At 39.0% G+C, this 26,367-nt stretch overlaps 1 protein-coding gene across 6 annotated transcripts in view; it reads left to right on the top strand.

Annotated features, from left to right (window-relative positions):
- fndc3a (fibronectin type III domain containing 3A) overlaps positions 1–26,367 on the top strand; it is a 134,025-nt gene that overhangs the window by 82,801 nt on the left and 24,857 nt on the right. For all 6 annotated transcript variants that reach the window (XM_051664879.1, XM_051664878.1, XM_051664882.1 and 3 more), the window contains 11 exons: positions 5,957–6,033; positions 7,436–7,688; positions 10,071–10,292; positions 11,165–11,223; positions 21,234–21,403; positions 21,654–21,713; positions 24,125–24,263; positions 24,348–24,401; positions 24,816–24,940; positions 25,139–25,313; positions 25,597–25,683. In XM_051664879.1, the coding sequence (XP_051520839.1) occupies positions 5,957–6,033; positions 7,436–7,688; positions 10,071–10,292; positions 11,165–11,223; positions 21,234–21,403; positions 21,654–21,713; positions 24,125–24,263; positions 24,348–24,401; positions 24,816–24,940; positions 25,139–25,313; positions 25,597–25,683 (1,421 nt within the window). The remainder of the gene's footprint in view (positions 1–5,956; positions 6,034–7,435; positions 7,689–10,070; positions 10,293–11,164; positions 11,224–21,233; positions 21,404–21,653; positions 21,714–24,124; positions 24,264–24,347; positions 24,402–24,815; positions 24,941–25,138; positions 25,314–25,596; positions 25,684–26,367) is intronic.

The raw sequence follows: 26,367 nt of genomic DNA, 5'->3' as shown, positions 1-26,367 counted from the left end.
CCACCACCCCTGGAGTCGCGAGTTCGAATCCAGGGCATACTGAGTGACTCCAGCCAGGTCTCCTAAGCAACCAAATTGGCCTGGTTGCTAGGGAGGGTAGAGTCACATGGGGTAACCTCCTTGTGGTCGCGATTAGTGGTTCTCGCTCTCAATGGGGCACATGGTAAATTGTGCGTGGATCATGGAGAGTAGCATGAGCCTCCACATGCGGAGTCTCCGCAGTGTCATGCACAACGAGCCACGTGATAAGATGCGCGGATTGGCGGTATCAGAAGCAGAGGCAACTGAGACTTGTCCTCCGCCACCCGGATTGAGTTGAGTAACTGCGCCACCATGAGGAGTGGGAATTGGGCATTCCAAATTGGGAGAAAAAAAAAACGGAATTTTAATCGAAACAACCTTCCGTTATTATTTCTTTTCTCACAAATGATGTTGCTCCATCAGCATTCTATTAAAAGTAAATCTTTTTTTTTCTTTCTTTTTTTTACCTTGATACATTTTGTGACCAGAAAAAAGCAAAATTTCCTTAAGGGATGCCTTTAGCCCCATTGTACCCTAATTTTTAAGAAGTATGACAATTTATCATCATAATCACAATTATAGGTTTACAAGTTATTGCTAGCCAATGTTCATAATCTTTACATCCATGGGTCTGAGTCCTTAAGGAGCTGTGGTGTGAACAACAAGGGTTCTGAGACCACATAAATGCTAAAAGGACCAAAAAAGAAACTGGGTCCTCTTTTAAGTCCACTTACATTGTGAACACCAAAAGCACTGAGGTCATTTGCAGCTGGTTCCCTTTCTGGTTCAGTTTAACTGAACTGAGTTTGGTTAATTTAAAACGGACTATATGTGAAACCACCCTAAAACATCTTTAATGCCTTAATGTGCTCATACCTCATGAGCCATGCCACAAGGGGTGGGCATGAAATTAGCCCTTTAAGGAAACTTAAAGGGCAAATAAAAAGCAATAAAAGTAGTAACATCATAAAAAATAATACAAAGCACATCAAAATCACCACAATATTCACAATGTTGGTTAATTTTATATCACCAACAAGATAGTAATGTAAACTGGTGGCCAAAAGTTTGGAATAATGTACAGATTTTGATCTTATGGAAAGAAATTGGTACTTTAATTCACCAAAGTGGCATTCAACTGATCACAATGTATAGTCAGGACATTACTAACATGAAAAATTACTATTACAATTTGAAAAAAAAATTCAGAACTTCTTAAACTACTTCAAAGAGTTCTCATCAAAAAATCCTCCATGTGCAGCAATGACAGCTTTGCAGATCCTTGGCATTCTAGCTGTCAGTTTGTCCAGATACTCGGGTGACATTTCACTCCACGCTTCCTGTAGCATTTGCCATAGATGCGGCTGTCTTGTCGGGCACTTCTCACGCACCTTACAGTCTAGCTGATCCCACAAAAGCTCAAAGGGATTAAGATCCGTAACACTCTTTTCCAATTATCTGTTGTCCAATGTCTCTTTTTCTTTGTCCATTCTAACCTTTTCTTTTTTGTTTTTCTGTTACAAAAGTGGCTTATTCTTTGCAATTCTTCCCATAAGGCCTGCACCCCTGAGTCTTCTCTTTACTGTTGTACATGAAACTGGTGTTGAGTGGGTAGAATTCAATGAAGCTGTCAGCTGAGGACATGTGAGGCATCTATTTCTCAAACTAGAGGCTCTGATGTATTTATCCTCTTGTTTAGTTGTAATCTGGCATTCCACATCTCTTTCTGTCCTTGGTAGAGCCAGTTGTACTTTGTCTTTGAAGACTGTAGTGTACACCTTTGAATGAAATCTTCAGTTTTTGGCAATTTCAAGCATTGTATAGCCTTCATGTGAAATGATTCCTCATGCTCCCTGAGCCACTCTTTCACAATCTGAGCCCGATGAATCTTGGCATTGTCATCCTGGAATATGCCCGTGCCATCAGGGAAGAAAAAAAGTCCAGTGATAGGATAACCTGGTGATTCAGTACATTCATGTAGACAGCTGACTTCATTTTATTGCTGCATAACATCGCTGAGCCTAGACCTGTCCAGTTGAAACAACCCCAGATCATAACATTGCCTCCATAGGCTTGTACATTGGGCACTATACAATGGGTATGCTTCATGCGCTTCCCTTCTAACCCTGACGCACCCATCGCTTTGGAATAGGGTGAATCTGGACTCATCAGACCACATGAACTTTTTCCATTGCTCCACAGTCCAATCTTTATGCTCCCTAGCAAATTTAAGTCATTTTTTCCAATATAGCCTCACTAACAAGTGACTTTCTTGTGGCCACACAGCTGTTTAGTCCCAATCCTGTAAGTTCTCGTCACATTGTGCGTGTGAAAATGCACTTACTTTCACTATTAAACATAGCCATGAATTGTACTGTTGATTTTTTTTTTTTTTTTTTACGATGTAACTTCGTGTTTTAGTGATCTCCGATCACAATCATTCAAGATTTCTTTCCGATCACATTTCTTCCATGAAGCTGACGGTTCACCACTATCCTTCCAGGTTTTAATAATGCGTTAGACAGTTCTTAACCCAATTCCAGTGATTTCAGCAATCTTCTTGGTTGTTATCTTTGCTTGATGCAGGCCAATAATTTGCCCCTTCTGAAAAACAGTAACATCTTTTCCACGACCACGGGATATGTCTTTCTACATCTTGTTTAAGAAATGAGAAGTTACACACTGTATCAGTTAGGGTTAAAAGAACTGTTGCCAGCTGAAACATATTAATCGCTACAATAATGATCCAATCATAGGCTCTTAAGTATATGCTTATTTAAATCCAAATGGCAACTTTTTTTGGCCAGGCAGTGTATTTTAACATATTTGGCCACCATGACCACACAAACTCTCTCTCCACTGTGAAAAGGCGGCAATGTTCTGAAAACACCGGCAAACAGGTATGTTGGAGATTAGCGATGAGTTGTTCACATGAAATTTACGCCACTGAAGGTAATGGAAGTGTTCAGTAGTTTCGATCACTTTTAAAAATGGCCAAGAGAACAGTTCAAGCAGAAGGTAAGATATTGCTATCACTAGACCACAGTTACAACATGAAAATGAAATGTGTTTGTAAACTTTGAAGTCATTTTTAACTCTACACAGTGTCTACAAAATATGGTGGTCCTGCACGAGACTCTAATAAAAAAGGAAATTTGGCATAATGGTCAAAGAGTCTGTCCAGCATGGGTTTACATAAATAAACTGCAATGATGTGTGCAAAAAAATTTCTTTACAGCCACTAACTCGCCCTAGACTTGGAAAAACTGACCCGAACATGGCCCAAAACCCGACAGTTTGTCAGGTGCTGTCTTACTCGGTTGATGAACTCTATTGCACATATAGAATAAACAAATAGTGATTTTGTCAATCTAACGGTTAACCGAACATCGACTCCCCATGCACATCCCCAGTAAATACTCCCCAACATATGGTAAAATATCTCCCAACCCTAATTTGGAACTGCAGATTCCAGTCAGATCTTGCATTTTTGCATGCAGTATCAGATTATCAGATAAACAGTGAATTATACTATGAATAGGCATGCCATCTGAGGTCACTCCCATGATTGACGGCACAATTTGTCAGGGTCCTCGCAATGACCACGAGGCCATCGCACTTACTGTATTTGTGTTTTTACAGTAGAGGGCACTGAACATTTTGCCTGTCTGTAGTTGTAGTGCTGAGTTGGACTTTTACCTTTTACCTGTGACTGACAATTTTGCATGAACCTTTGCACTACAAATAGACAAGATGAGCAAAGACAAATACACAAATCCACTTGTGTGTTCATAGTGGAGGACTGTTATTTTCTCTCTTGCTCTGCCCTCTCAGCATGAGCGAAAGCACTACATCTGCACAGCAGGATGAAGGTCTATGTTTACATGTGTTCTTTTGCATTTACGTGTGTTTGTTTGCTGTCCTTTACATCATGCAGCTAGAACAAGCTCTTCCAGTCTTTTTTGAAAGTTAAAGTGTCATATCGGGGGAATGCATGAAGAGTGGATCTGTAAAAGGCTTTGCTGAGTTGCAGTTTTTCCCTGCACAAACACACCACTGCCAGAACTTCCACCAATGCAGTTTTATCAGTTGCTATGCACACACATTGAGCTCAGTGTGCTCCTTTACCCAGCTAAGTAAATGTCAGCAGTTGTTTGCATTCGCATACTAGATATGCATATCAACATATGGGCCAAAAACTGAAAATATCTCTGTGCAAGTACTGTACACAGCAGTAAATAAAACCCAAAACTACAGATTTTCTACATTGTTTTATTTGAAGTGAACATGAAATCAAAATCGACCCTATTAACCTCACTAATAGACATTTCTGATCTTTTTTGCACTTAAGGTGCCCTTTATTCTAAAGAAAAAAAAATATTTGTCTTTGTAATTGTTCAGCAAAATTTTATGTTTCTTGTTCCACCTCTAAAATTACTTTCCCTTTCGTCTGACATCACCTTGTTCGCACCAATAAATTAGAGAAGTTTGGGCAAGGAAAATAATAAAGCAATATCACAGAAGCAAGAGTGTTGTATGTCCAACTGTCAGCACGGCTGTGATCTGTCCGTAGGCACAAGGCCACAGGTAATCACAGCCGGGCTGATATCTATCAATACAAGTAAATGAATAAGTAGAGAAAAACTAAGAACTGTCCCGAAAAACGCTCTTGTGTGCCACAGGATCTGCCATTGCCAGTTCCAAAAATGTGCCCAAGCCTCCGTTACTAATACAAAAACCATACTTTAGAAATAGTACCGACAGCTAGAGAGAGAGAGACTGAGCATGTGATTACCTTGAATTGATGAACAGTAAGGCTGAAGCTGTTATTTTAACTCTGTTCCTCAGCTGTAGTGTGATAGTGATCGCTCCAAGCGTTGAGCGATGCTTCCAAACGTGCTATCTGAATAATCCTATGAATATTTTAGTCACGTTCAAGTGTTTTGTTTTCTTGCGGAATTCTTATTTGATATTTGGCGTGTTTGATTTCTCCATCTGTTGTGACACTCAGCTGTGATCGGCAGTAATGCTGAAGCTGTTAGTTTAACTCTATTTCTCAACTATAGTGTAGTAGTTATCAAAGTGATCATGGAGTGAGAGACAATTCCAGATGACTTGAAAGAAATTTGCGCAGTGACTGACAACACACAGATTGTCAACGTCAGCTCAATTCGCTCGTAGCAAACACAAGACTCACATCTTTAATGTCACAGGGATTAAAGAAAATTCACACATCTCTACTGCTCTTGCACCTTTGGAACGCCACGAACACAAGTGGAGTGATACAAACAGTAAAGCGTCCCAGTGCTGATGGTGTGAGCTATAAGCACTCTTGGAATGCCTCTCGTCCAATCAGATTTGAGGACCAGAACTAACTGTTGAATAATGTTAACCAATATCCTAATCGCTATTTAGGCATTGCATTGGGGTATTGTTGTAGGTATTACAGCCCTTTAAAATCTTCCCAAAAGTAAGTGAAGTAAAACTATGAAAAGTAATTTAATGTGGAATCATATAATAATGGATATGGCAATAACAATTTGACCTTCAATCTCTGTACCCTGTCAAAAAACGTAATCAAAAGTGCATGATAGTTATGTTTCAGAAGGAAAATTCTCCTAGAAATTCTCCACAATCCGCTAATAACTCGCAGTCAGGTGTGAAACACCCACTTTTTTCTAAATGAGTCAAATCAAGTCTCGGCCAACATTTTCTTCTTTGTTTAATATTTAGGATCACTCCGAAATGCATTTGGAACATATAATGGTATATAATGAGTCGCAAATGCTGTTTCATGTTAACTTTAAAAGATTTGGTCATTCCAAGATTCAGGCCTTGTGATTTGGGGAGCATTGGATCTCAAAGCATGTCATGTTATATGCTTGTCACGTTGGAGTTTGTATATATTTTATTGCTCATAATATTTCTCATACAGGTCCTGCTCAGGTTCCAATGATGTCCCCAAATGGTTCAGTGCCTCAAATCTATGTGCCTCCTGGATACGTTCAACAGGTGAGTCCTCGCGTCACTATTTTGCACTGGTTTTTATAGGATGAGTTGTAATTTTAGTTTATATTGTCACAAAGGAAGATACAATTTTAAATATAATTTACATCTCTCTATAGTTCTTTCCAAAGCTAGTAAGCTGCCTTCATAACAGTATTTTTAGGCATCATAGGCACGATCCCGACATGAAGTTACTGTTCGGTTCCAAACAATAGTCAGCAAAATTATACTGCCTTGAAGGGGTGTACACAAGGAAAGCATTCAAAACAGCTAGACGGAGCACAGCGGAATGGAACGGAATGCAGGAGGCTTAAGATGCGTTTTTGACACAACTTCATCTTAATGGAACACTAATGGAGCACAGATGGCAGCATCACATATACACTGATCAGCCACAACATTAAAACCACCTGCCTAATATTGTGTAGGTCCCCCTCGTGCCACCAAAACAGTGCCAACCCGCATCTCAGAATAGCATTCTGAGATGATATTCTTCTCACCACAATTGTACAGAGCGGTTACCATAGACTTTGTCAGTTCGAACCAGTCTCCAACCAGCCCATCTGGCACCAACAGTCATCTATGCAATTATCTAATCAGCCAGTCATGTGGCAGCACTGCAGTGCATAAAATCATGCAGATATGGGTCAGGAGCTTCAGTTAATGTTCACATCAACCATCAGAATGGGGAAAAAATGTGATCTCAGTGATTTGGACCGTGGCATGATTGTTGGTGCCAGATGGGCTGGTTTGAGTATTTCTGTAACTGCTGATCTCCTGGGATTTTCACGCAAACAGTCTCTAGAATTTACTCCGAATGGTGCCAAAAATAAAAAGCATCCAGTGAGCGGCAGTTCTGCGGATGGAAACTCCTTGTTGATGAGAGAGGTCAACAGAGAGTGGCCAGACTGGTTCAAACTGACAAAGTCTATGGTAACTCAGATAACCACTCTGTACAATTGTGGTGAGAAGAATAGCATCTCAGAGTGCTATTCTGAGATGCGGGTTGGCACTGTTTTGGTGGCATGAGGGGGACCTACACAATATTTGGCAGGTGGTTTTAATGTTGTGGCTGATCGGTTTACGTACATGGATAAAGCAATCCTAAAATGCATTACAACAGTGATCTCTGTGAAAGTTTTCGTAAAAAATGATCGACAGAGTCAAGGGAAACATTGATTTATAAATAACTTTTCAAATTTCTTTTCATTTAAGCAGTCGTCTGTAAATGTGCCTTCTCTTCAATTCTGTTGTGTTCCGTTTACCTGTAAGAGAACAATGAGTCCTGTGTGAACGCCCCCTACCTATTTAGTATTACAATAAGGTGGCTTGCTAGGGTGTGGAACAGGTTTGGAAATGTAACACTCACTCTCTCTCTCTCTCTCTCTCTCTCTCTCACTCTCTGCAGATCATTGAGGAGAACGGAGTGAGGCGGGTTTTGGTCTTACCTCAGACAGAGTTTCATCCGGGAGGCCATTCCCCGCTTCACCACCCGCCCCCTCCACCGCCCCACGCCCACCTGCAGGCCTTCATCCCCCACCCGCACATCATGCACCATCCTGCTCACCTGTACTCAGGCATGGCTGGAGGAACCGGAGACATGAATGCGCAGTACATCTCCCAGTACCACCCAGCACACACCACCATCTACTCAGAGCAGGGTCAGTACACACATGCACGCACATACTGTCTTCCGGGGGGCTTTGAATTTTCCCTTTGACTCAAATAATTTATATACATTCATAAAAAAATATTGGTAAAGCACTGTTTACATAGAGCAAACTTCACCTACTGGAATTGTGTCATACTGGTTTTCACAGTCATGGAAAACCTGGAAATATCAGAGATTTTATAAAACTGCAAAATGAATACAATCTCAAAAAGTAATAGAAAAGTCAATGATGTTTCTATAGAGAATATACATTTTTTGGGGGTAACACTATATGGTATAGAGTATTTGTAAATCATTTGTTTGTAGTTAATTAATCATTTATAAATTATTGTTCCTATATGACTAATACTTTAATAAGCTAAGGCCACGTCCACATTAATACGTTTTTGTTTGAAAACGCTTTTTTTCTCTACGTTTTGACCTTCTGTCTGCACTGAGATGGTGTATATCACAGCGAAAATGGATTTTTTCGAAAAGGCTATCCCAAGTGGATACATTTGAAAACGCCGTCTTCGCGTTGTAGTGTGGACTGGGCAAACGGAGATATCTGAAAACGATTAGATATTTTTTGTCATGTGACGCAGTCATGTGATTCATTCAACCCAAAACAATCAAGATGGTGGCCCATGGTGAAGCAGCGTTGTTGTGCCTGCTATTCACTGTGAAAGCATTGTCAAAGATAAATGTTACTTTGTACAACTTTCACATTGCATTCTTTCAAAGGCGAAGGGAAGTTTACTCTGAATTTCTGCCTGGCAACGGAATGCTTCAGACTGTACATGGAACGCCGATTTTTCGCTTGTGCAGTTAGGGGATTTAAGAGTTTTCCTATGTTTTAGTGTGGACAAGAAACTTTTGGAATATGCTTGAAAACGAAAGTGTGGACGGAGAACATTTCGAAAACGAAAACGCCATTTTCAAATGTATCCGGATTAATGTGGACGTAGCCTAAATAAAAATAGTACGTTTTTTTTTTTTTTTTTGTTTATATTCACTGTAGCACACTATTTATTATTGTTTAAGAAGTTCATATATAAGCAGTTTGATAATGGTTTTTCATAGTAAACAACTTGTAAATCAAAAATGAAGAAAGAAAAACATTTAAGAAAGCATAAATTCATAGTTGATAAAGAAGTGATATATGCATTTATATATATGTTTGCTACAATAAATATAAATGAATAACATACTGTAGCTTATTAATATATTACTATTAATGTAGGAACAATTATTTAGAAATGATCAATTAAGTATAAACAAATGCGTGTCAAATACTTTATATTAGTGGTTGACCAATATATATATATATATATATATATATAGCCAAGACCAATAATTCGGCTGATATTTGGTATTTTTACATTATCGGTATCAGCCGATAAATTTTCCAGATTGGCCCGATTAGTTTAAGTCGCATCGGTGCTGAAAATTGCATGCTTGCACGTGAAGGAGCCTTCTGAGACATGTAAATGACCAATCCCAGTTCGTTTGTTTGTCACGTGCCATCATGTCAAGTCGTTTTTATGTGTATAGCGCTTTTCACAAGCAGCTTCACAGAAAATGATGCTGTAAAAAAACATTATGCAGTAATGTCAGTAATGTCTGTAATTTACTTTAAATAAAATACGTGATAAAAATTCATGCTTTAAAAATGATTTGTCTGTAGGCCCCCAGTGAGCAAGCCAAAGGCAACTTTGGCAAGGAACCCAAAACTCCCTAAGATGTTAGTTAATGGAGAAAAAAAAACCTTTGGAGAAACCAGGCTCAGCTGGGGGGGCCAGTTCCCCTCTGGCTAACTTCATGAATATAATGCCAGTATTAGTCATCTATGTTAATACACGTCACATTTTGAGTAAACTGAGTAGATGTTGGTGGGCAATATGTTAACGTTTCCACAGTTATAGACCGGTGTGCAACTCGGTCTCGTTTAAACGGTCCCGTAGATCAGAGCCGCGATAGATGTTGGTTAAAGTGTTTGCACATTTCATTATAAAGTGTTACTTTTTTCTAGTTACACGCAGCTCTTAAATATTTTATTGGTGAGAAATTTCTTTTTGTGAGTGCAATCTGTATACCTTAAATGAACATTCAGTCATGGATATTCAGTGGTCAAAAGGTGTAAAACAATTTTCAACCACCTAGAAAAGCAGTCCCACTTCTGAGGGACAGTTTAGTCAACTTTACGGCTTTGTTGTATAATAAATAATAATTAAAGGTGAAGTGTATAATTTCTGCACCACAAGCTTCACCAAATGGAATTGCAGCCAAGTTACAAGCTGTCTTTATCTTTTTGCATGCAGTATGTTCATAATTACCTGTGTAATTAATTACAACTTTTGTGTCTCTCTGTGCATCTCTCCAATTTCCACAGATACTCATCAACCACATGGACGTGCAGCGTTTGCTCACAGGGATGAAAGGGCTAGCAAAACCTACGAGCGCCTGCAGAAGAAGCTGAAGGAGAGACAGGGGGTGGGTGGAGGAGGAGGAGGAGGTGGAGGTCTGGCCCTCTCCAAAGACAGCCCCCCTCCCTCTCCACAGAAGAGTCGGGGGACACCGCCCACAGGAGGGGATCTCCAGAACGGGCTTGGGGGTAAGGGCATGGAGGAGCTGACACAGCCCACCACTGCTGTCACCAGCCTGGGCAAAAGCCCGCCAGGGAGAGGGAAGGAGGGGGAGTCTGGATGTAGGCAGGGCGGTAGAAAAGGTTTCTGAAACCATTATAATGAAATGTGCTTCTCTCAGCTATTTAACAACCACTTTGAACAGATTTGGTTCACCCAATCAGGTTTCAAAGCCAAAACTGTCTGTTTTATAAATCAAACTTTAACCATGATCTCCTAGTACGTGTAATTGAGATAAACTTGCTTAAAATGACCAGGGAATTAAATATTTACTATTTATCACTCCCTCAATTTGTAAAAGGCCAGAATTACTTGTGTACAATCTTTGATCGCTGCTTAAACTATAATCTGTTAGGAAAAAGCTATCAGCATTAGCAGACATCAGCATCCCATTAAGTCTCTTCTTAATGGGAATCATACCTCAGTTTGAGGTAGAAATCTTCCAGCAGCCAATCGGGAGCAGGAACAGGGCTCCGGGGACTGGCCCCACTCTCTGGCCACGTCGTAAACAGGCCGAGCAGCTTGTCTCTGTCCTCATTAGCTCTGTCAGCTTTAGGCTGCTGTAGATAACATTAGCTGTAATTACCCCCGCACTGACTCAGTGCTATCAGTTATCAGTGCTAACCAACTCTAGCCTGGAGAATCTTAGCTGCAGCTACTGTACGCCAGACTAAACTTAGCTGTCATCTCTATTAATCCATTAATGGAAATTAAATGCCTCTTATAAGTGACTAAAGAGACAAGCTTAAACCAGCATGATGCATCTTTCCAATCTATCGAAAAGGGGGTTGTCTTAACTACTTTTTTTTTCTCTCCTTTTTTTTTTTTTTTTTTTGCCCAGAACTGGATGAAGAGGCTAAGGCTCTTCAGGAACGATTAAACTCCATCTGCAAGCCAGTGGTAAGGGGATTTGTGATTTTTATTTGCCTGTTTGTTCTTAATTTTTTACATATGGTATATTTTGGCATGGCAGTATGCACAATTTTAATCCACATAAGCGCTAATCCATTTTCGTTGGAAACGCTCTGTTTTCGGTGGAGGAAAACACCATTCCATTGTGGACAAGAGGCATAAATGTAGCAAAATCAATGCATTTTCAAATAAAAACATTTTAGTCATACCCTTACAAAATATCTAGAGTTCTGGCAAACTAGAACTCTATATTTTCACATGCAAATGAGCTTGTGATTTGCCGCAATGTAAAAAAAATAATAGGGCTGTCGATCGATTAAAAATTTTAATTGAACTAATTACATGGTTTCCCAATTAATTAATCGCATATACAAATATTTGCTGAGAAAGCCCCTCAAATAACAATAATTATACATAGTTATCTTTAAATATTAAAAAATTTAAATATATATATATATATATATAAGTCAAGTTAAATATAGTTTAATACTTAGAAGAACACATCTTGAGATCCCTTAGTTTGGATTTGCGCTCCAGGTGTTTTGAACGTAAGAACGTAACGCATGTTCATGTTGTGCTGTCTGCTGAAGGGTTGTTTTGTTCTCTGTATAAACTACGCGTTGCCCATACAGCTGAAGTTTCGCTTACTGCCCACTGGAGTAAACATGTGGTACTACAAGCTTGCATTTCTCAGGAATCTTCCTTATTACGGTCCGGGGATATTGCGATTAATTGCATTCATTTTTTTAACGCGTTATGTTTAATAACATTAATCGCACTGAATTAACGCGTTAAATTGACAGCCCTAAAAAAATAAATAACAAATTTACGTTTGCAGGTGTTCACTGGTAGTGGTGAACCTGCAGCAAACCTTTGGCAACAATGGACAATTTGACGCAAGTTTGCGTTGTAAAGGCTTACAAAATTCGAGAGTTCTGGCAAACTTGCCGCAAATTTGCCACTCATTATTTTCACAAGCAAATGAGCGGTGCGGCAAACTCTTCATTGTCGCCAAAGGTTTGCTGCAGATAACACTATCGGTGAAGCCAAACTTCTGGCAAACATTTGCGTTGAAACACATGGTCATTTGCATGTGAAAATAATGACTGGGAAATTTGCGGCAAGTTTGTCAGAACACTAGATTCTTTGTAAGGGGGACCCATACTAATCATTTTCAGTTTCCTAACGTCATCTTTTTCCAGCACATGCTGTAATGCAGAATGTTTTTCTGGTGGAGGAAAACTCTGTTTCATTGTTGATGTGAGGTGTAAACTTAGCAAAATGAATGCGTTTTCAAACAAATATGTACTGGTGTAAGTGCTGCCTTAGTCATTCTCACAAGTGCTGTGTTTATTTTGTCAGAAATTCCTGTACAACATCAGTTGCTCATGGGATGGCTTGTTGCATTTAGTGTCAACATATTAACCTGCATCATGGCAGCAATTTCCTATTAAGGGAGGGCAAGTGAAATACCAATATACTGGTAGAAATGTCACCCAGGTTATGCAAAATGCTTCTGTGTGGTACAGAATGTGCATTCTGATCAGAGTTTGCACTACAAATAATAATTATCCATCACTCGGGTGGATCTATTTTTATCTGTCATTAGTTACCTTTGTGTTATTTTGCATTAAAAAGTGCCTTGGGAATTATTCAATAACACCTTTTATTAATTTATTAAATGACCCTGCACTCTGACCCCAGCCTAGCTGGGATATGTGAAAAAGAAGAATTTCACTGTATATGTGCAAATGTATAATGTGTGATAAATAAAGAAAATTATTAATTATTATTAATTGTGCAATTATATCTACCATGCAGTTCCCAGAAAGATTTCCAGTGTTTAATGGAATGCTAAATCCAAAACGAATGCGTGATGAATGGTTTGCTTTTTTGTTTCCTTCTTTTACTTTGATTGGAGAACGTGCCGTTAAAGTATTATCTTTAATAATTAGTGCTTTACTTAAAAGTTGTTGCGTGGGGGCCTGGGTAGCTCAGCGAGTAAACACGCTGACTACCACACTGGAGTCACGAGTTCAAATCCAGTGTGTGCTGAGTGACTCCAGCCAGGTCTCCTAAGCAACCAAATTGGCCCGGATGCTAGGGTGGGTAGAGTCACATGGGGTAACCTCCTCGTGGTCACTGTAATGTGGTTCGCTCTCGGTGGAGCATGTGGTGAGTTGTGCGTGGATGCCGCGGAGAATAGCGTGAAGCCTCCACACGGGCTACGTCTCCGTGGTAACGCGCTCAACAAGCCACGTGATAGGATGTACGGATTGACAGTCTCAGACGCGGAGGCAACTGAGATTCGTCCTCCGCCACCCAGATTGAGGCGAGTCACTACGCCACCACGAGGACTTAGAGCACATTGGGGATTGGGCATTCCAAATTGGGGAGAAAAATGAATAATTTGTTGCATTGTAATGTACAAAAATGACAAATAAAAGGTTTTCAAATGTGTAAAAGGTCTACTATCACTTTGGACCCTATCTTACGTAAAGGAACTTTCGTTATGTTTTTCAGACATTTTTGAATCCGTAAAAATGTCTATATCTACATCTGTATTGTTATCAACCAGAAATCTATTTCTGCTTATCGCCCACCCTAAAACTGTATAAAATAAAAATATCAAACAGAAATATGTAACAACCTAGCTTTTTTTTTTTCATGGTTGTTTTTGCATGCAGTCACAATGGTCAAGTGAGAGAGGTCAGAGACACCCCCCCCCCCCCCCCCCCCACAACCCACTTACCCCCAATCCAATGATCCTATGAATATAGATATGCCTTACCATTCTTCCTAGTTTGTTAGACTGTATATTATTTTACATTTTACGCTCTACATACTGAGAAAGCACTTTCTAAAGGACTGTTTTGGGTGCATGCTGCACCGACAGTTGTTCTAATGACTCTCATTTCCACGGCCTCAAAACTCTACATCCTCATATGATTACAGTCCCTACAAGATGACAGTAATGGCTGTCTCTAATGGGTCATTAATGCAGAGTTTGATTTGATTCATAGGAAAACTAAATGGCTCTCGTGTCTCTGGCAGTGTGCTGGGATCTAGCTTTAGTGGTGTTTTCCTGCTGATTTTAACTGTATATAGAACTTCACCCATTTCACTATAATAATAATTATTGACCACTTTTAGGTGATGTGTGTAATTTTAATGTTAAAATCCTTTCCAAATGGTAATCGGTAAGAACAAACTAAAAGAACAGATAATAACGTTCTTTGTAAAATGAAGGTACTCTTTGCTAACGGTGGGTGATATACCAGTTGCAGCGTTGCCAAATCTCCTGGGCCATATTCACAACAAATCTTAAGGCTAAAAGTAGCTTCTAACTCTTAATTTTAGGACTTGTACATTTTTAATCTAAAAGTAATTAACTGATCATTTTAACGATAAAAGTGGCTCCTAACCCCTCAACAACTTAGAAGTCATCCCGAGGACTCCTTAACCCCTAAGAGTATATCACAAAAGATCCAAAGCATGGTTGCTAACTTCAATCCATGTTACAATCAAGCCAGTGTATTAGAATATTATAATGACATGGATCTTTTAAAAAGGTATCAATATTTGGGTTGAAATGGTATAAATCTATATTCATTTTGTATAAACAGGCTACATCAAACAATAGTGAAATAAAAATTAATTTGGTTTGTATAATTACAATTACATCGAATGAATGAACCAATTACCTATGGCAGATGTTTGTCGCTTAAAGTCTGCAGTTGCTCTTGCATCCAGTTTGCTTTTCTGTGGGTTTTCTTTGGTGTGGGTTCTGTATTATCCATAGTTATTTTATGCTTTTAGTCGTTTTAAAAGCTATATATAGTATGTATATATACTGTATATACTTCCTGCTTTCTCTCTGCTATGAATATGCCAACAAATAGCAGTTCCCTCTCTACCAATCACTTTGGATGATTTAAGGAAGCAGGTTCATAGAACGTGATGTCATCCATAAAAATGAGGTCAACTCTGCCTTTCCTCTTACCTTGATGATTTCCTCCTCCTTATTAAAATGTGATCTTTGCATTTTTGTGAATAGGCTTTTAAGCAGAAACTCTTTGGAGAACTCCTAGAATAAAATCTTTGAGAAAATGGGACCAGTTCTGGAAATACAAGGCCGAAATAAGCGACTATAAAGGAGAGAAGCCTCTTTTTTTGGGGGGCGAGGCAACAGGAAGTGGTGTAATTTTCTACAAATTTCATGTGATAAACCTTTTGGTCTTTGGTTTCATGATAAAATGATCAGAACGAAATAATAATGTTATTGAAGTTACCAGCATTTAAAAATATCGTTTCCATTTCAAAGCAATTGAAGGGGACATCGGTTATTTTCTGTTTCATTCATTCCCTGTTTTTTGTTCTTTGAACTGTTTATTGGCCATGTTTTTTTTCTCCCTTTTCTCCCCAATTTGGAATTCCCAATGCACTCTAAGTCCTCATGGTGGTGTAGTGACTCGCCTCAATCCGGGTGGCGGAGGACGAATCTCAGTTGCCTCCGCGTCTGAAACCGTCAATCTGCGCATCTTATCACGTGGCTTGCTGAGCGCGTTACCACGTAGACGTAGCGCTTGTGGAGGCTTCACGCTATTCTCCGGCATCCAAGCACAACTCACCACGTGCCCCACAGAGAGCGAACCACATTATAGTGACCACGAGGAGGTTACCCCATGTGACTCTACCCTCCCTAGCAACTGGGCTAATTTAGTTGCTTAGGAGACCTGGCTGGAGTCACTCAGCACACCCTGGATTCGAACTTGCGACTCCAGGTGTGGTAGTCAGTGTCTTTACTCGCTGAGCTACCCAGGCCCCACTCTTGTCCATGGTTAAAATACTTTATGCTATCCGAACTTAATAAATAGACAACTATAAATAATAAGACCACTAAAAATCTATTTTTAAAACAGCCCAAAACAGTTATGTTTTTCAGTTCAATTAGCATTTCAATCAAGCATAGGGTATTTAATTTTATATTCCTAAAGTATATTGACTTTGCAGATCAATAAACCACATTATTTATTGTCTCATATTTTACCTTGTCATATATAATGATAAGGTAATAAATCCAGTATATCAGCCAGATTTGTGGAGATCAATAGCATAAAAAATCCGATTATTTCAACTGAACAGAAAAGAACAGAACTTTGCAAGGGTTGAGAAAAGAATCGTGCCCCTTGAGGTACAGATAAATAATTATTTTCAAGTCTGTTTTGGCCTACTAATGTGCACTAACTTGAGCTATTCTTGGCAGAAAACCCGAAAGGTGCATAGTCATGCATCCATAACTAAAGGAGACACTTGTTTCTCAACTGGAATGAAGCTAAAAATATTCCCTCTTGCATAACAGGAGTTCTCTTTTGTTCTGCGGGGGGAGCGCTGCATGTCATTAAAATAAACTCAAGCAACTCTTTCCATTGACACGAAACAAGAAGACGTGTGTAGTTCCCACATGAAGATGCACATGTAGTTATATATATATAACCAATTAGCCCCTGGGATCAATTAACCTCAGCTGAAGTCAGTTGAACAAAAAAATGCATTCCGCTAAATCAGACAACTTCCGTTTGTCGGGTTAATCAAGTTGAATTGATTGCACATCTCATTATATGAATTTTCACTCATTTAAACTTCTCAGTCGAAGTGGAATTCAATGCGTCACATTGTATTCTGGTGCTCATGTTAACATGAAATTTGTCAATCCATGTGCAAACATACATATTTTCAAGATCGATTAGTCGGTAGGTTGTCTAAATGATTCGTTGACTAGTCTGTCTTAATGGAGCCCTGTAAAATTAAAATTGTTTAGGGTCATGTCCACCAGACCCCAATAAGACATGTTTCTTCAAAGGATATTAATTTTTGGGTGAACTAACTCTTTAAGGGGCTTTTTAAAAGGTGGATTTTTAACTCAACACATAGTGTAAAAAAAAAAAATGCACTGCTTAAGGTATGAGATGCTGAAAAAGTGGTGAGATCTCTAAATTAATCTCCTTTAAAACACCAAAAAAGTAATAAAGCTACAAATATATATATATATATATATATATATATATAAATATATAGTTAAGGTGCGGTCGCATCGCACGGCGAAATTCCGAGGTGGAATTACAGTCATGTCAATCGGATCTGCGCAATCGTGAAATTCGTGCGATGAACTTCCTATGGCGAAGAATTTCCCTTTGCAGATTTCGAGTGGAGTTCAAGTTTGGTGAACTTTGACAGGTGAATTCGCTGCATTGACCAATAGGAAGTTAATTGGTTTGGCAGTGACCGCTGTGTGGGCGGTGCTTCATTCACAGCTACACTGAGTATTCACAATAGACAAGGATATCATTTTAGCTGCGAGTTTCTTTTTAACTTCACTCTCACAGAGTATAAAGTGCAGCATTAAAAATAATTATTTTTTGCACGTTTCACACGCACTCAACGTCTGCCCACGCCGCATTTGCCCGCTGAATTTTGTCATGCAAATGTAAATGTGACCGTGCCTTTAAACTAATCCACCATCTAATTGACCATCATGACCTATTATATATTCCAAATCAAATTTTTGTTCATGCAAATGTTTAGCATTTAGTGTCAACATTACCATAACACAGAGAAATTTATGTGATGCGACCAAGTCAGCTGACTAAAACAGTGACTGTTTACATGCACGGTTTATTCCAGGGTTTTTGCAGAAAGCAGCGTTCTAATATGTCATGTAAACGAGAGCAATGATTTCCTTGCATCATTTAAGGGATTAAGAGAAAAGGGTTTACCTCTGGGGTCTGAGGGTGTTTTGGGCCCTGGAGATGTTTTGACATGCCTTGACATTTGTGCTTTTTTCAGTTGCTTAAAAACATATTAATGGCTAAAGTCTGATAACACTGTATTCAGCATATTTTGTATTGTATTTGTATTTTTGAGAAAATAACATTTATGCATGGTTTTTGAAAAAAACAAAAATGTTAAGTCACTGAAATAAGGCCATATAACATACTAAACATTTGTTCACAAGACTTTTCTGAACTGGATCTTGTAGCCTAGAGTTTTTGCTACAAAAATGATGTGATAACCATCCTGATCACTCATTGATACAAATAAATAGTCATTTAACTTTTGTAAGACACTTTTAGTGTTAGGCCATATGCGAGGAGGCGTGGATGATCATGAATATTGATGTGATTCACACCTGAGGAGACAAAGACCCCTCCCCTGAGAGAGAATGAATGTGAGGAGACTTAATGATTGAATGTATTTTTTGTAGCTTATTTACAAAATCAAGTTTTAAGTTAAAAGAAGTAATCTGACTATACATTTTCTTTACATAAAGACTTAAAAACTTTAGACCTACACTACCGTTTAAAAGTTTTAGATCTGTAAAATTTTTTAATGTTTTTAAAAAGTCTCTTCTGCTCACCAAGGCTGCATTTATTTGATCCAAAATACAGCAAAAACAGTGATATTGTGAAATATTTTTACAATTTAAAATAACTTTTCTATTTGAATATATTGCAAAATGCAATTTATTCCTGTGATCAAAGCTGAATTTTCAGCATCAGTACTGCAGACTTCAGTGTCACATGATCCTTCAGAAATCATTCTAATATGCTGATGTTCTAATATGGGCATATTTAAAGCACATTTTACACATTTACACCCGAACAGATATTTGCAAGCACAAGCTTCGTTGATGATAATGAGGCAGCATAAACACTAGTTAAAATATAATCTAAACATTCATATTGTTTTTTATATCATATTACATATCATATTTATATCAAACAGCATACAATTTAAATACCTGCTTTAGCCGAAACAACATTTAAATGTAACTAAAACTTGCCTATTAGGACATATTTCAAATTTCAATACTCTGAATCCTGGCTGGCAAGCCTGGAAATAGTCCAACTAGTAAAATATGTACGTTTATATAAAATAGCATGTCAACTAATATGCAAGTAAAACTAAATGACTTACTCATCCGAAATTGTATCCTCGGCTGGATCAAGTCGCTCTTCAAACGTTCATCGGAGTCCCGCGCTTCTTCTGAGGAAAATGTGAAGTCTTCGTCACTATCCAGGAGCTTCCTCAGCGATAATGAGCTGAGCCAGGAGAAACTGTACATCGCTTTGTTTCATACAGATTACATTGCAGGAGAATATTTGTTTTAAATTTGAATTATTTTATGTAAAAGTAGACATTATAAGCTTTCTTTAGACATATGTTTCATGTTTGTCTGATAAGTGTTTGTGGAGTTTCAGAAAGATACTCGCGGAGACAGAGACGGCTGAAAGCGCACCCTGTTTATTTTCTTTATTTTACAAAAGCACAAGGTTTTGTTGTTATTATGAGTGTACACAAATAAAGTAGACCCTTTATAGTCTCTAATGATGTCTTACACTTATCTGTATGCCCAAAAATGACGGAGTATTTTACGTTTTTTCCGCTGTTATGAGGAAAAAATCCAGCAGGACACACCGGCGCGTCCGTCGACCCCAGAGGGTTAACACACCGGGGTTTCTCCCTGAGAATGCGGCTTATGTGGTCGTATAAACGCATAAGTGGCAACCTTATCATTTTTTTTTAGTGTGCATGTACATTAACAGGCCGAATAACAAACGTCATAGGATGGAGCCCACCAATAAGTCAACACAGCAGAAAGAATTCAACATGTCTGGGAGTACAGTGGAAAAAAAAAAACATAATAAACTATACCCATTTATACACACCAATTTAAAATATCAACTGTCCTCACTTTCACGTATATGCGCTTGTACATTTGGGGAATCCCGGAGTTTTACGTAAGAGGGAAACCCCACTATTGCAGCGCAGTTTCGCTTCAGGTTGCGATAGAAAGTAAACAAACACAGCAACAACTCTGGAAAATCTGGAAATAAAGCGAAGCAACAGAGCATAAAATAGTGATGTCTTCATCTGATGCCATGTTTGTTATTTACACAAGCGTCACGGGGAAATTACATTGCTTACTGACTGAGCTACATGTATACGGGAGTAAAGAGTACACTGCTTATACAATGCATGCAAATGGGAACGCCACTTTGTCGCAATATGTCGGTTTCTCGCAATAAGCTGCTTTCTGGTGTCCATGTAAACATAGTCAGTTACTCAGCATAGCACCCCAGTGCATAATTGGTGTGTTTGCCTTTCTAACATATCTAAAAATATATCAAGAAAGCTTTCTTCTCAAGTTACCATCTTTGCTCAGTAAACATGATGAGGTTTTGACCAGAAATGTTCTCTACGGAAGGTTGCAAACGCGGGGCATGAATGTTTATCAATGTAAAGCAAGCTAGCGGTTGCGTTGTACATTACCATGCATTCTTGTGTAACTGTGGCAGATGTAGTAGGTAGCTATAAGCATTTTGACAGTTTAACTGTCCATTCGTAATGTTTTGCATTCTCACAGTTTCCACAAGGGGCACTATAGCCGGTATAAAGTAAACTGTCTTCTGTTTTGATCGTAGAAGAAGACAGTTTACGCTAATGTCCTCTATAGTGCCTCTTGAGGCGACGATGAGAATGCAAAACGTATGTGCATAGTGTTATGAATTATGTTTGGACACATTCTGTAATGCAATGACGCATGAAGCACAACTAGAAGCGTTTGCGTTCGCTTACTGGTTAAAGTCACAAATGAGAGGCGTCCCGAATTCTGGGTGTAAATATATTAACTACTACTTCCAATAACTAGGCATCTCTAGATGAGAGTACTTGCCTAACAAAGATTACTGGGAGAGAGTGTTCTGCACTTTGCTAGGTTTTTTCTAAACTGTTTGGGAAAGCTGTTGGATTTAAAGATTTATATTGCAGTTACAATCTAACTGAATTTTTAAGATCAGTACCAGCTCAGATTTTAAACTCGTTGTTTATTCCAGTTGAGGTGTATACATGATGGCTTTTCATTATGATTGAACTATCATTAACACATTATTGGGCTTTATGCTAAATGGTGCTATTTTGTCCCAATTTATCCTCAGGTGACAGATATCCAGGCCAGAGGGGCCAGTTTGAGTTGGTTGGCCCCATTACGGACAGAAAGTGACAAGGAGCCCAAAGAGGGAGAGGAAATCCCTTCGGAGCCCAGCTTCACGTATGAGGTCTCTGTCTCATACAACGGCAAGGACGGGAAGTACAAGACCACCTACAGGTGAGAGGGCGCTCGGTATCAGTTTGGGCAGGAAGTGGAGAAGGTGTGAGTGCACTTGATGAACTCTCTGTTGTTCTTATGTGGTTTGTTGTGGGTTTGCTGAAATCAACGGTAGGTTAAGGTCAGCTCTGGTTCATCTGTGGCTGCTACCACAATGACATTTGCAGCTCTTCTAGTTTTAAATGTTTACAGTAATTTATGAAAAAAATTACCATTTATTTGTTTCTGTCTTTTTACTTGTTGAAATCAGTGGAGTGGAGCTAAGTGCAACTTTACAAGACTTAAGACCAGCAACAGACTACCATGTCAGGTTTGTGTCCATTTTGGCTTTTAAACACACAAGATATTGACGAGACATTTCTCTATTGAATCTAGAGTGTGATACATATAACACAACCAGTGTAGTCCATTTCCCGAACGCGTGACTTATAAGACATTTCTTTAAGTGAATCAAAAATCTACAGCAAGACCAGGCTAGACTGATTCCCGAACAAATTACTCTTATGAACCGGTTCTTTTTAGTGAATCAAAAAACATACAGCACACCTGGGTAGTCCGATTCCTGAATGAATAACTCTTTTGAACAGTTTTTTTTAGTGAATCAAAAACATACAATATGAACATGGTAGGCCAATTCCCAAAAAAATGATTCTTATGTGCTGGTTCTTTTTAGTGAATAATAAACATACAGTACAGAACGACCAGGGTAGACCGATTCCCGAACGAATTACTCTTATTAACCGGTTCTTTTTTGTTAATCAGAAACATACAGCATGTCTGGGGGAGTCCAATTCCTGAATGAATGACTCCTATGAACTGATACTTTTTAGTGAGTCAAAAACATACATCATGATCATGGGAGTCCGATTCCCAAATTAGTGACTCTTGTAAACCAGTTTTTCTTTTTCTTTTTTGTGAATAAAAAACTTCCAGCACATCTGGGGTAGTCCAATTCCCAAACGAATGACTCTCATGAACCAGTTCATTTTAGTGAATCAAAAACTTCCAGCACATCTGGGGTAGTCCGATTGCTGAATGAATGACTCTTATGAACCAGTTAAATTTTATTTTTTTCCAATTTGGAATGCCCAATTCCCAATGCACTCTAAGTCCTCGTGGTGGCGTAGTGACTCGCCTCAATCCGGGTGGCAGAGGATCAAACTCAGTTGCCTCCGCGTCTGAGACCGTCAGTCCGCGCATCTTATCGCGTGGCTTATTGAGCGTGTTACAGCGGAGACATCGCGCATGTGGAGGCTTCACGCTATTCTCCGCAGCATCCACGCACAATTCACCACGTGCCCCACCAAGAGCGGACCACATTATAGCGACCACGAGGAGGTTTCCCCATGTGACTCCACACTCCCTAGCAACCGGGCCAATTTGGTTGCTTAGGAGACCTGGCTGGCACGCCCTTCGAACTCACGACTCCAGGGATAGTAGTCAGCGTCTTTACATGCTGAGCTACCCAGCCCCCCCCCAGTTCATTTTAGTGAATCAAAAACGTTCAGTAAGTCTGGGGTAGTCCAATTATTGAATGAATGACCCTTTTTAGTAAATCCAAATCAAACAACACAATCAGTCTAGTCCAGTTCTTTTTAGTGCAGCAAAAACATGCAGTCCAGGGTAGTCTGATTTCCAAACAAATTAGTGTTATGAACCGGTTCTTTTTAGTGAATCAAAAACATACAGCATGACCATGGTAGGCCGATTCCCAAACAAATGACTCTTATGTGCTGGTTCTTTTTAGTGAATAATAAACAGACAGCACATCTGGGGTTGTCCAATTCCTGAATAAATGACTCTTATGAACCAGTTCATTTTAGTGAATCAAAAATAAATGGCACGACCAGGGTAGTCCATTTTCCAAACAAATGTTGCTTATGAACCGGTTCTTTTTAGAGAGTCAAAAACATAATGCATCAATCAGAGTAGTTACTGAACTTACTGAACTGCAAATCATTAATTTAGTCTTATCTGGAAATAAATCAAGAATTGTTACTGTGTTCTCAAGAATCGTAAGACTTAAATCAGAATAATTACTGACTGGTTGTTCATATGACAACATGTAGTTAAAAATACATAAAAAGAAAATGAATGAATATGTTACCATTTTTTAGTATTTAAGATATAGTTATTTATGCCTCATTTATGTCTTTGTGTCGCATAAAAAAAGACTGTAAACACATTTCCAAGAATTATTTTAAGCGTTATACCTGTGTTTTTGTTTCATTTTTTATCTGAAACGATCTCATCATTTACAAAATGAGCTGCTAGGGGCATTTAATGCAATAAGAATTGTTTGTTATTTTTTTTAAATATTTCTTCCTTCAAAATACTAAAAGAATCGTTAAGGAACTGTAATTGTTACGAGGAATCGGAATCGTTAAAATCTTTTCAAACCCCATCCCTACTTGTGCACTGTATTCCAAGTCTTCTGAAGCCATACGATAGCCTTGCACGATGAACAGACTGAAATTTAAGTTGTTATTCACTGAAATTCTTCCCCTTCACTATAGCTCACATTCAGTTTAGATATGGCGTGCCAGGTTTGAACAGTTAAAAACCAATGACATTATACATCATTGACGTCAAACCTGCTGCAACGTGTCTTGATGATTAAACGTCACAGAATTCGTTTTTTTGGTAAACTGTTCCTTTAAGTTGACGTTTGGTATTTGTATAAGGTATTGAGATCTAATTTAAGTGTGTGTGTGTGTTCAGGGTCCATGTCATGTGTAACTGTTTACAAGGCGTTCCTTCAGAGCCCGTGAGCTTCACCACTCTGAGCTGCAAGCCAGACACCCCCAGCCCACCACGCAAAGCCAGCGGCACCAAGAGCAGCCTCGTCCTGCAGTGGAAGGTACGGGGACACACACGTTTTCGGACTTATTAAAACAGTGTTTAATACTCTGCGATATATTTTAAAAAATATATTTTTTCCTAGGCGCCTTGTGACAACGGTTCCAAAATCCAAAACTATATTCTTCAGTGGGATGAGGTACTTTTTTGTTATTACTCTTTGGATTCAGTTTATATTTCTCGGGTGAATCTCAAAGACTTTTCGATCATATTCGGGTCACATATCACCCCGAAATAAAAAAGAAAGACAGAAATGAGATTTTTCATAAAGAAAATTAAGGTTATTTTAGTTTAAATTTCCACTGGGACATCATTTCCCCCCAACTGTCATTACTCTAATGCGATCTCATGCTCATGATTGTAATTCAGGACAAAAAAAATGATATATTCAAATTGTGAAGTATCATTTTATTATGGTTGTATTTGTTGTACCGCCTTCTATGTGTCCCAACTGGATGATTGTCATTTCTGTATTACACTAAAATGATCATTTAAATAATGCAAAATAAACTTAATGGTCCTAAAAATAGACTTATGTGTGATGTGTGAACAGGGAAAGGGTACCAGTGTGTTTGAACAGTGCTACTACGGCCCTCAGAAGCAGTACAGACTCACCAAACTCTTGCCAGCTTCCAGATATTCCTTCCGACTGGCAGCCAAAAATGACATGGGGGTCAGGTGTGTATCCATTGGAATATCTTTTAATGTCTGATTCTAGCCCTCAGGAGGTGTTCGTCCTGAGAGAAAGGAAACATGATGGTGTAGATCAGTGTTTCCCAACCTATATTGTGTTATATACACCCACACAAAAAACAATGGTAGATGAAGGAAAATGTTCGGTTAATGCAACCTCTAGTTTTATCTCTCACTCTGTAGTGAGTTCAGTGAGGCCGTTCCCATCATGACGTCATGCAGTGTGCCCGCTGCCCCTCAGAACCCTGAGCTGGTTCAGCCCGGGGTCACGTGGCTCTGTCTGCGGTGGCACAGACCGGCCGGCTCGCCCAAAGAGGACGACATCAGCTACGTGCTGGAGATGGAGGAGGAGGGCTCGGTGAGTGCACGCACCAACATTCGCACTCTTTCGCAGATAAAACAGTACAGTTGTTTGACACTAAAACACAAACACTTCATATGTTTTTGAAGACTTAAAGGGCCTTAAACAGCCTTAAACTTAAAGGACCACATACTCAAGTTGCTTGTGTAAAAAAGTTTTGTATGGCTTTAAGAAATCAAATACAAATTGATAATGCATATACATGCGCAAGTACATTTTAGGTGTGCCTCATCATGTCAACATGCAGTGATCATAAGTATGTGTGATGTGTTTCGTGCAGGGTTATGGGTTCCAGGCCAGTTATGATGGTGACGAGCTCTCACACACTGTCAGAAACCTCCACAGGAGCACTACATACAGGTTCAGGGTGAGAACACTAACAGAGATTGTTAGTTGTATACTGGATGTGTGTCTCATTAAGTGCATCTCAGATGGATGGTGTTACACTGAGATTGTGTGTGTGTGTGTGTCTGTCTGTCATTCTATCTCTTTTTGTCTGTCTTTTTTCTTTTCTTTTTGTGTTTATGTCAGTATATGTTTCTGTCTGTCTGTCTCTGTGTCTTTCTGTCTGTTTTTCTCTCTGTCTTTTTTATTTCTTTCTATCTGTTTTCTGTCTGCCTCTTTCTGTCTGTCTGTCTTTTTTCCTTCTTTTTGTGTTTCTTTATGTCTGTCTTTCATTCTGTCTGTCAGTCTTTGTTTCTGTTTGTCTGTCTTCCTGTGTTTTTCTGTCTCTATCTTTTTTCTTTCTGTCTGTCTTTCTTTCTGTCTGTCTGTCAGTCTTTGTTTCTGTCTGTCTGTTTTCCTGTCTGTTTTTCTGTCTCTCTGTCTGTCTTTTTTATTTCTGTCTGTCTTTGCATCTTTCTGTCTGTCTTTGCGTCTTTCTGTCTGTCTGTCAGTCTTTGATTCTGTCTGTCTGTCTTTTTCTTTCTTTCTTTGTCTGTGTGTCTGTTTTTCTGTCTGTCTGTCTCTTTCTGTCTGTTTTCTGTCTCTTTCTTTTTTGCTTCTTTTTGTTTCTTTATGTCTGTCTTTGTTTCTGTCTGTCTGTCTGTCT

The sequence above is a fragment of the Myxocyprinus asiaticus genome, chromosome 31 (assembly GCF_019703515.2).
Source record: "Myxocyprinus asiaticus isolate MX2 ecotype Aquarium Trade chromosome 31, UBuf_Myxa_2, whole genome shotgun sequence".
Taxonomy (NCBI): domain Eukaryota; kingdom Metazoa; phylum Chordata; class Actinopteri; order Cypriniformes; family Catostomidae; genus Myxocyprinus; species Myxocyprinus asiaticus.
The sequence above is the reverse complement of the archived record's forward strand: the minus strand, read 5'-3'. Positions and strand labels throughout refer to the sequence as shown.